The sequence below is a fragment of the Melospiza melodia genome, chromosome 2, assembly GCF_035770615.1.
Source record: "Melospiza melodia melodia isolate bMelMel2 chromosome 2, bMelMel2.pri, whole genome shotgun sequence".
Taxonomy (NCBI): Eukaryota; Metazoa; Chordata; class Aves; order Passeriformes; family Passerellidae; genus Melospiza; species Melospiza melodia.
Window position 1 is genome coordinate 85,091,040 of NC_086195.1, and position 11,310 is coordinate 85,102,349.

The window sequence follows — 11,310 nt, forward strand, 5'->3', positions numbered from 1 at the left end:
TATGCATGAGAAACACTGTAGACCCCAAAATGTAAATGTAGCAAAGGGCAGAGGAACAGGACATCCTGTGGTGCTGGGTAGAAGTTAAGCTCTGGGCAGGGTATTGCTGCTGCTGCTTTCACAGGCTCAGTCATGCACCAGGGCAGTGCTGACAAAGAAGTCTCAGAACTTCTGCTGGCCAGAGTGACCCCGAGATACATCAGAAAGTCTCTTTTCCCAGCCCGGCAGTTGAAGGAGGAGTCAGAACTCTTCTATTCTCGACGTTGTTTATTGTATCTTATCTATAAAATTCTTTCTCTTGACCTGCTGAGGTCTGCTCAGACAGACAGTCAGAGGCACTGACCGCCCCTGGGGCAGTGTTATCTTTTTATACTAAAAACTACGTGTACAGTATTTACCGTAACTTCCCAATACCTATCACCTATGTTAGACAGTGAGCTTCTACTCTAAACCAGTCCAAAAGTGCCAACATCACAGCAGAAGATGGAGGCCAAGAAGAAGGAGAAAGGCTGGACATGCCCAGATTCCTCCATCTTGCCTCCTGAAATCACATTCGAAAACCCCCAAAAATCTATTTTTCACCCCATGACAAACTAATTATTCTTCTACTCAGACTTTCATGGCTTGCAGATCCTCATATAAGGTTGGTAAATTTTTCCACATGTCATAATCAAAATCACAGGCGTCTTGGGCTCTGTGCCAAGGTCTCTGAGCGCCCTGGCAGAGGTTCGGGCAATGCTGGACAGCCAGAGGGATGTCCTGAATTCTGACAAAGAAGTACCAAAAGAATCACAGATTCAAGTAGATTGGAAAGGACCTCTGAAACCATTGAGTCCAACCCATGACCCAACACCCCCTTGTCCATCAGACCAGGGCACTGAGTGTCGCACACAGCCTTTCCCTACACGCCTCCAGGGACAGTGACCCCAGTGACCTCCCTGGGCAGTCCATTCCAGTATCTAATCACCCTTTCTGTGAAGAATTTCTTTGCAATGTCTACCTGCTGCAGCTTAAAACTGCCCTCTTTTCCTGCTGCTGGATGCCTGGGAGAGGAGGCCAACACCCACTTGGCTACACTCTCCTGTCAGGTAATTGTGGGATTTGCTAATTCATGGCAATCTGCAAATGAAACTGATTAACGACTGTCCATGAGAGAGCAAGAAATGTAACTATTTCAGACAAACAGGGAACATGGTATTGATGAAAAGAGCTCTACTACCTCGTGCCCCCAGCAGGTTTTTGTGATCTTCATGAGTAATTCAAATGTCTAGCTTAGAGAAGCCATTACCAGCATTATAGTTTCTGACTCTGGGAACAAAGTTGCACACAGACCTGATAAAATATGAGCAGCCACATGAACATTTTCCCATAATTTTTACCAAAGAAATCAAATAAGAAAAAAAAAAATAGGCTGACATATTTCAGCTTATTCATGTGTATAGATAGCCATGTTTCATTACTTCAAGGAATTCTGCTTCCAAATAATATCACTTGTGCATATGCTTCATTTATTAGGGCTATAAGACAAAGAGCCAAATGAGACTGTCAATTACATATATATTTTTTTGTAATTCTCTGTGTAGATATTCTGTATATACACAAAGCCACACACACAGAGGGAACTTGAAAATTCACTGTACGACATATATTATGGGCAACTCATTAATTTGTAGTGAGGCTGTGGGAAGAGTTTTTGAGAAAGGGAAGAAAATAATCCAAATCCTTCTGAAACCTGTTTTTTGTTTTTTTTTTGTTTTTTTTTTTTTGCCATAAAACAAAGTAAAGTAAAAGAACTGGCGCAGGAGATACAGTTTTAAGGATAAAATGGCAAGATGAACATCATCAGATCACAGTTGACATTACCAATATAATAGTAATGACTCCACCAAATAGCAAGAAATAAAATAAAAAAATATTTTATAATAAGATTATAAATTAAAAATGTTATTACATCATTATCATTAATAATAATAACAACTATAATAATATTTTATTATAAATAATTATAACAATTAAAAGCCTTTCTAGGTGTTATGGGCTTTTGGAGATTTCACATTCCAAATTATCACTGTAAACTCCCTCGACCAAGTCTTTATAGTCTTTAGTTGCTCCAGGAGCAGTTTAGGTTGGACATTAGGATTAATTTCTCCACAGAAAAGGTGATTTAACATTGATTTAACATTGGCATGGGATGCGCTGGGAGGTGGTGGAGTCACTGTCCCCGAAGGTGTTTAAGGGAAGACTGGATGTGGCACTCGGTGCCATGTCTGGTTGAGTTGATGGTGTTGGGTCATTTGTTGGATCTCAGAGGTATTTTCCAACCCAACTGATTCTGTGATTGCCTGACATGAGCTGCAAGAGGAATGATTTCAGACGGGGCAGGGAGGGCTCGCACCTCCAACGGGAGGCAGCGCGCTGGTTTGGGCTGGCGGGCAGAGTTAATCTCTTGCGCAGCGCTTGGTAAGGGGCTCTCTCGTCTAAGCCTTCAGGGAGCACAGTGAGTACAGGTGCCAAGGCTCAGGGGGTGTCTCTGTCCCTCCGGACAGCGATCCGGGCGGGTGGCGCTGAGATCCCCGCCGGGCCGGGCTGGGGGGCGGCCGCCGCGCTCCTCTGAGGGAGCCGCGGGGCGGGGCCGCCGCCGGGGTTTGTCCCTTGGCGGCCGCCGTACGGCGCGCGCTTCCCGCAGCCGGCCCGCGCGCTTCGGGAGCGCCATGAGCCTGTGGGCGGACAAGCACCGGCCCGGCGCCCTCGGCCGCCTCGACTTCCACCGCGAGCAGGCGGCGCGGCTCCGCAACCTGGTCAGTGAGCCACGGGCTCGGCTCTGCCCCGCGCCCTCCCCGCCGGACTCTGCCCGGGGCCCCCGCGGCCTCCAGGTCCTCTCGGTCCTCTCCTCCCCGCAGCGAGAACCCCCCCGGAGTCGGCATTGCGCCTGAATGAGGGGGAGAACTTTACTGTGCGGGTGACCGGGCGCTGGAACAGATTGCTCAGAGTGGCTGCGGAGTCTCCGTCACTGGAGATAGTCGGGAACCCTCTGGATGCAATCCTGCACCCGGTGCTCTGGGAGGTTGGACCGCTGTGGTCCATTCCAGCCTGACCCATGCTATAATTGGGATTCCCTGCGGGCGCTGGCGCTGCTCCGTGGGGCCGAGGTCGGCAGCTTTCCCTCCGTGCAGGCCCTGCCTTTCCGAGCAGCGCCCGTGCGCGGGAAGCGTCCCGGCATCGCGCCCTGCTTGGCAGCGAGGCCCTGGTGCCGGGGAACCTGTGGGGAATCGGTGGCTCAGCTCTTTGGGGAGCGGTGTGCACTTGCTCTTCCTGCTGGTTTCAGTGTCCCCGAGAACAGGGCTTGGCTTGTTTGCCTCATGTTAGCAGAAATTTTTGAGGCGAGCAGCTAGGAAAGAAAGTCAGGACTGCTTCCCCTGCCAGATGTGCCCACTGGCACATGCACTTCCTCAGGAATGAGTGATATCTAACTCATGTAGGTAGTAGTGATATCTAACTCATGCTTTCTGTGGGGTAGGCTGAGATGTGCTCCAAGTCATGCATTTTAGCTTTCCAGGAGATAAACTCCTTTTATATATATATATATATATATATATATATATATATATATATATATATATACACACACACACACACACACAAAACCACACACACACATATATATATATGTATGTATGTATGTATGTACATCATTAATATATATAAGCATTTGCTTTAAACTTTGTTTCAACCCTTTTTACTGTGTGTTTCTTGCAGTTGTCACTCTAGTTACTGTGGGAAGCGTATAAGTGTTGGAGTGGGGGTTTTGGGGTTTGTTTTGTTGTTGGTTTGCTTGGGGTGTTTTTCAAGCAGTGAGGTGTTTGAAATTAAATGAGTTGCACGTGGCTGTCAGAAAAATAGATTTTATAGAAATGTTGCTGCAGGGAAAGATTTCAGCAGTTTTAATACTAGGTGCTATGTTGTGATGGAGCTGGTAAAGTCATTTAATGTAAACTTGGGTGAAAATGGAAGGGTAAATGATCTTATAAGGAAAATACTGTGGTAGCTAACTGGTCTTGTTTCTTTTTTATTCAGGTTCAATGTGGTGACTTTCCTCATCTGTTGGTGTATGGACCATCAGGAGCTGGAAAAAAGACAAGAATAATGTGTTTGTTAAGGGAATTATATGGTGCCGGAGTGGAGAAACTGAGGATTGAGCATCAGAGTATAACGGTAAAAAAATAAATCTTCCATCTCCTGTGAAGTAATGTGGAAATAGTGATATATTTTGTGGAAATAGTGATATATTTCTGTTGTGAGACCTTTGGAGTTGAGTTTCAAAAATTAATTTTTATTTTGCACTCAGTATCTTCAATGTTTTTATGTAATTAATCATACCAGTTTGGTTATACAAACAAATTATGTTCCAGATGTTCTTCAGGCCTTTTGGTGTGGGTTTGTCTCTTGTTTTCTGTGCCTGTTTGGCTGTTTTTGTGGTGAAAGTTCTTTTGTTCAGAATGGGTTTTTTAATTTATTGTTTACAGTTAATTTTGGACCATAGCATCTCTGCTGTTGCCATTTTATGGGCTGGATGATGTGTCAGTATTCCTTTTTTCTTTGGAGGTGGGGCTGGGACTGTAGGAGATTAGCAAGCCTGTGTCTCCAGAGTTCTTTGATCTCTGAGACTCTTGGTTTGCCTGTTACTTAGCCAGGTGTAAGCTCCAAGAGATTTTTAGAATACTTTCTGAAACTTAATGCGCTTATTTTCTACGTAGGCACCTTCTAAGAAGAAGATTGAAATTAGCACCATTGCAAGTAATTATCACCTTGAAGTTAACCCAAGGTAAGTGTGCAGTAAAAATGTCTCACTTTAAAGGTGAGCCAGTGGCTGTGTTGTGAGTGCCTTCAGCCTGGCTGCATGAGGGACTGATTGCCTGATTTGTTCCCTGAGCAAGTTAGGTAATGGTCTGTGGGTTTGGTCTGCAAATGAGAGCAGGGAGAGGATTTTTAATTGAGCAGCTGTAAATGAACAGAAATTTGGATTGCTGTATACTTAAGGCAGAAATGTTCTGTTTAACTGGCTGTATAAGCATGCTGATGTTGAGGAATGGGCAATGGAGACAATTCTGAATTGACAGATTTCACCATTTTGGTTGAAATTAAGAACTTCTACTGGAGCTAGCACCTCCATATCATTAGTTCCCTCACAAATACAAAAATTAAGGAATTTGAAAGAAAGAAAGGCTTACCCTGTAACTCTCCAAATAAAGTGTTTAGAGCATGGGAAAGACCACCACAAAATACTGTGGATCCTGTCTTGAGTGAGGTCTGATATTGATTTAAACAACAGAAGCTCTTTGGGGCGAGCTGTCTACATCTTCTTTGGCTGTTATGAAACTGGAGGGGATGGTTTGGAGACCCAAAGCAAATATTTGTATTTACCTGAAACCAGGTAAATACAAAGCAACATAATGTTGCTTTAAATCATTAAAGTGGTGTTGGTTACTGCTAAACCATAGCTCATGCTGCCTTGCCATGTAGAAGTTATTCTGCATTGCCAGGTCTCCTTTAAAAACTCATTCTTCAGCTAATCTGTTTATTGATTAGTGAGTATCTGCTGGTGTGCTAATACAGACACAAATAATTATCAGCTAATTACCAATAAAAGCTGAGGCTTATTGGTAATCATTGTTTTGAATATGTCATTTTGGTGATATCAAATGTGTGACCATTCAATCCGGCTGTGATAACCTGATACTACTAGTACTCTTCCTGTTACTCTGTATAGAGTACTTAGAGCTTGAAACATAAAATAATTGTATTTCAATTTAAATACAAAAGTGCTGAGTTTTGATTGAGGATTAATATCCTGATTTGTAGGCTTTCAGTAACTGAGCAATTGTCATGTTTATGTCTGACCAGACAGTAAACCTCTGCTGTGCAGTGGCCTGTGAAGTTTGACTGAATTATAACAATGGTGAAGTCATGTGCCTCTTGAGTAACATGGAATGGGGTGAATGGCTAACAAGGAGAGGAAGTGAATTTCTGGGAAGGACTCTGCTGAATAAAAGCCCACATTTATGTCAGGCATCCTCTTACGTGGTTAGGCTTAATTGTTCTTCCCATAATGAGTAAAAAGATTCTCATTGTGTGTCTTTGTTCAAACTAGGTAAAAGTTTAGGTTTCTCATTGAATAAAAGAAGTTCTATTTTAATGAGTTAATAAAACATTTACCAATGGATTTACTACATTTGAATAAAGTGCTACTAGTCCATTTGTGCCTGCATAAACTTCTGGTTGTTTTTATTATAGAGGAGGTAACTTTCAACAAAGTATATGGGTATTAGTTTAATTCTAACCCAACAGCTTCTGAATTCTTTTGGCATTCTTGCTCGTTCATTTGTCTTTTGGAGGATGTATTTTATATGCAATATAAAGTTGTTTTAAAACAAGATTTTTTCACATTCCTGGTGCAGTGATGCAGGAAACAATGACCGTGTAGTAATTCAGGAGCTCTTGAAGACAGTGGCACAGTCCCAGCAGCTTGAGACTAGTACTCAACGAGATTTTAAAGGTGAGTAAAACAGTTAAAACCAGTCAAAATGCTTTTTAAACATGGGGAGATTTCAGTTCACTGTTTTGTTTGTACCTGTATGTTGCGTGAAGATTGTACAGTCAAAAAGGCACGCAAGTAATCTTAATCTTTATTTTCCTGCCTGTGGAACCATGCTGTGTTTTTCTGTGTGTTATCACTTATTTTGGTATTATTGCTTGTATATCAAAAGTATTTTTTCTTAGAAAGATCTGATACTAATACAGAACCCTGCTATGTTTAATCCCTTTTTCAGTGGTGCTGTTAACAGAAGTTGACAAACTTACTAAAGAGGCTCAGCATGCTTTGCGAAGAACAATGGAGAAGTACATGGCGACCTGCAGGTTGATCTTGTGCTGCAACTCAATGTCAAAAATTATAGTGCCCATTCAAAGCAGATGCCTGGCTGTACGAGTGCCTGCTCCCAGCATTGAAGATGTACGTTGAAACGGAGGCAAAAATAAGTTGCTATAAAATTCTTGGATAAGTTCTTGGCGTGGATTTATATTTTATTTTTACATAATGATGTAATTTTCCTTTGTGTTGGATGATTTTCCAAGCATGGCTTATGAAAGACTGGTCCATCTCTGGTCCAGAAATCTTTCTAACGGGAGAATCTGTAGGTGCTGAACAGTTTGCAGACTGTTGTACTCCCTGCTATCTGTTTTCTGTCTAGATCTGCCATGTCTTGTCTAGTGTGTGTAAGAAAGAAGGCCTGACTCTTCCTCAGGAGCTGGCTCAAAGGATTGCAGAGAAATCTGGCAGGAATCTTCGGAAAGCACTCCTTATGTGTGAGTCCTGCAGAGTACAACAGTAAGTCACTGCAAAAGTTAATGTTAAGTTCTACTGTCAGACATAAATGACTTTGCTTCTAACGCCTTGTTAAAATAGGCAACAACTTGCTTAGACTGTAATCTCTAAAAAGATATTATTTCTTAGGTATCCTTTTACTGCTGATCAAGACATTCCTGAGATGGACTGGGAAATTTATTTGAGAGAAACTGCAAATGCTATTGTTGGTCAACAGACACCACAAAGGTAGGTGAATGCATTTGTTAAGAGCTATAAATGATGTTTTCCATGTACTGTGGAACTAAAAAAAAAGTTGTATTCAAAAATGTGGTGTCTCCAGTTATGTGTAATTTTCTGTATTTCTGACTGGAGCTGGTACTTTGCAGCCAGAGGAGTGGAGCTTTAAAATTGCCAGAGAGTATGAATGAGTATCAGGAACTGAAGAAGTTTTTCCCTGTCAAAGCTTAGTAATCTGAAGTGACCTTAGGCTCAGTTGCATGTTGTGTTTCCCCATTGGGTGGTTTTTTTTGTGTGGGAGTGGTGGGTGTGTGTGGTCGTTTTGGTTTGTTTTACGTAAAGTTTCTCTTTGACCATCTTTAGCATAAAGCACCTTTGTAAAAGAACTGGGAGTAAGAATTCATTGCTTTTTTTGAGCACATTAGGAGATGACTCCTGTGTCCATTTCACTGTCATAGCCAAAGCCTGATCCTTTTAGCCTGTTCCATTTATTATTTGCACAAGATGTCACTTAATTTAAATGCTTGTAGCATCTGTCCTTCTGTTTTCAAAAGCTGAGCTTTGGCTAATTGTGTCAGCTCTGCCACCTAATTGTCTTATCCTTTCTTCTAAACAATGAAGACAGAAGAACAGCACAAAGGATCTCTCTGGCTGTAGTAAATTAGTCACTAGTCTTAAGCATGAATAACTTAGATACAAAGAAAAATTAAAGGGAAACAATCCCGAGACAAATTACAATAGCCTTGTAGCTTCTAGATTAACTGAGACCATTGTAACTAGAGTATGTGTCATTTATCTTTTGAGTAATATGCAGCCTTTGAATTGAAATTGACTCATGCAATGCTTTTGGTCTTAAAATAACACCCAAAAGCAAAAAAGAGACATTGCTTGGATTGCCTCTTTTCCTGCAGTGTATTTCACTAGTTGTGAAAGACATTAGTATGCTTTGGGATCATGCTTCTCATATTTTGTGGTGTCTCTCCAACAGGCTTTTAGAAGTCCGTGGGCGGCTTTATGAACTCCTGACACACTGCATCCCTCCTGAGATTATAATGAAGGTAATTCAGCTGTAGCTCTTAATGTGCTATACATTTTTATAGCATGACTGTCTCCACTAAAGCTTTTTTAAAAAAAAGGCACCAAAATATCATAAATTATCAAGATATTGATGAAAAGATGTGTCCTTTCCAAACAGATTAAAACTTGTTCAGTGGTCAAAGAAAAACAGCATCATAGCTAAGTAAAAATAAAGGAGGACATTCTTAGTCCCCTTCACTTCTCAGGCCAATTACTATATTAAAGCATAGTTGAGGATCCTGGTGGTCTTTCACAACCTTAATGATTAAATAATTCTGTGGGCTAATCTTTATATGATTGGTTTTCTTTTATAAGCTTTGTTGTTATAAGTTCATTATTTGCTGTGTCTTTGTGGAGAGGTGTCCAGCAGAACTATTCAAAGACAGATGTCACCTTGGGAGGGAAAAAGCAAGTGGGATGTACATGTTGTTATTTTAAGGATACTGAAGACAGCTAGAGTAGAACAAAGATCAAAAATAATATTTGCAACTTAACCTAGTAATGTTTGTTTTGCCATCAGACATAATTTCTTTTGACATTAACAAATTTCTGCTTTCTGATGGTTTTGGTACTTAGATGTTTCTTTAACTTTCCTTTCTTACAGTAGGTTAGTAGATCCTGCATTGCTGTGTTTGAGAGGAAAATGGTGCATGTTCTCTACTCACTCCCTCTTCATAAACTTGAAATGGTCTAGAGATACTTCTCACTTAATCCTGGCTGTTTCAATTGAGATGGATTTGGATGATTTTATTGCTGTCTCTAAAATTATTCATTTTGAGGTTTTGTAAGAAATATTGAAGTCAAGTTGTCTTGTGTGTCTGCACATAAATATGTTCATAAATACAGACAGAGACACTTAAATTCTAATTAACCCTTTCCTTGGTTTTTATTAATGTTGTTTCTCTTTGTGCTTGATGCTGTCAAGATATAACTAAGTGGTTTTAATACACTTGCTGTCTTGGTAGGAATTCTCCTCAGGCCATGTTCCTACATGCAGTAGAGGTTATAGTGTTTGGAGATGGGGTTAATTAATTTTCTTTTATTAAGACACAAATTATCCCAGTAAATGAATATATTTTCTGTTGGAATAATGAGGGAACTATTAGTTAATGGTTAGTTATTTTCAAAGAACCAAGGTTATCCTCTTAACAAAAAATACATAATTTTTCAAATACTGCCCTGTTTTTTTCCCATTTTAGGGTCTTTTGACAGAACTTCTAAATAATTGTGATGGACAACTGAAAGGAGAAGTGGCACAGATGGCAGCCTTCTATGAACATCGCTTGCAACTGGGCAGCAAAGCCATTTATCATCTGGAAGCATTTGTTGCAAAGTTTATGGCAATTTACAAGAAGTTCATGGAGGATGGGCTGGATGACATAATGTTCTAACTGATGCCCAAAGTTGTACACAGAATGTTGTGTCAAGATACCAATGGTGTTGCAAATGTCTAGTTTTCTGTGCTTGATTACATATGGGTCTACTTCTAAGTCAAATATTTTTGTTTGGCTATTTAATAAAACAATGTTTGTTCAGCTTTAGAAACCAGATGGATTTTTTGACAGCCACAAATCCATCTTTAGAGCCATACAAAATACATTGGCTTTTCAGAAAGACAACACATTGCCTTTGAAGATGTGCAAGATCAGAGCTGCTTTGCAGTATTTGTAAGCTGACATTAAGAAGAGAGAACACAGGTGCTGTGTGCTTGGTTTTTGTTTGTTAATCACAGATGGGTGAGACTGAAGGAAAAAGATGTTTTTTCCGTGTTCTGCCAAGTTCCACCTTGAACATATATGTTCTGCCTTCCGATCTATACATCTTAGTGTTTGTCTGGCTTCTTTTTTATAGCCTGAGTGTTTTCTGTGGTGTGCTCACACCAAATGTTTTCTTTTTTTTTTTCTTTGTAAGCAGTCGCATTGAAATTGTGGAGGAGCAATACTTTGGTGTTGCTTGTAAATCACATGTAACATGTTTAGAAGGATTATACCTTCAAAAAGCATGTTTTCCAGCTTTCAACAAGTATTTTTTACCTTTTAAACTGATATATGACCTTTTTAAAATGTGAAAATAAATTGTAGCAAATATGAATAAAAATGCTGAATTGTTTTTTTCACACTGTCTCTAACAGTCTAGGTGCATTCATCTGCTTTGATGTAGACATCTTTTAGAAAGGTGGGATATCCCACACATGCTGTAAAACTGAAGGGAGCCACTGAAGTTTAAAAAAATCCAAATAAATACAAGCAACAAGAACAAGTGAAAAAACAGCCTCCCAAAATAATAATAATGATAAGAATAGAGAACCAACAATTCCTGTGCTGCAAGTCTTTCACATGTTATATCTGTATACCGTGGTACTATAAAAATTACTGAATTCATGCTCTTTATTCTCAATGCTAATTTAGGCTATTACTAGACAATATTTAAAGCTTAAGTTAATTAAATACTGCTGCTGTTCTCAAGGACTTAAGGGTTCCATGTGGGGTGTTAGTGCACAGCTTGCATTCAGATTCATTCTCAGTAAGATGGTGCTGCCCTGTTTCCTGCTCAGTGGGGCTCCTGAAGAAAGAGATGATGAGAGTTTTTTTCCTTCCATATGCTTGTCACCCAAATCCACAGCACTGGTAACT

At 40.4% G+C, this 11,310-nt stretch overlaps 1 protein-coding gene across 1 annotated transcript; it reads left to right on the forward strand.

Annotated features, from left to right (window-relative positions):
• Positions 1 to 2,686: 2,686 nt before the first annotated feature.
• On the forward strand, positions 2,687 to 10,793 carry RFC3 (replication factor C subunit 3). Its single transcript, XM_063149157.1, has 9 exons — positions 2,687 to 2,798; positions 4,075 to 4,212; positions 4,755 to 4,822; positions 6,456 to 6,553; positions 6,828 to 7,009; positions 7,248 to 7,384; positions 7,511 to 7,609; positions 8,589 to 8,658; positions 9,877 to 10,793. Exons 1-9 carry the CDS (start codon positions 2,712 to 2,714, stop codon positions 10,066 to 10,068), a joined length of 1,071 nt encoding a protein of 356 aa, XP_063005227.1. The 5' UTR covers positions 2,687 to 2,711; the 3' UTR covers positions 10,069 to 10,793.
• Positions 10,794 to 11,310: the final 517 nt, after the last annotated feature.

Excerpts from the sequence above, each read along its gene's own strand:
- RFC3 (XM_063149157.1), top strand. The coding sequence starts at position 2,712 with ATGAGCCTGTGGGCGGACAAGCACCGGCCCGGCGCCCTCGGCCGCCTC. Across the intron at positions 6,554-6,827 it reads TACTCAACGAGATTTTAAAG|TGGTGCTGTTAACAGAAGTT; the intron begins GTGAGTAAAACA and ends TCCCTTTTTCAG. Across the intron at positions 7,010-7,247 it reads CTGCTCCCAGCATTGAAGAT|ATCTGCCATGTCTTGTCTAG; the intron begins GTACGTTGAAAC and ends TTTTCTGTCTAG.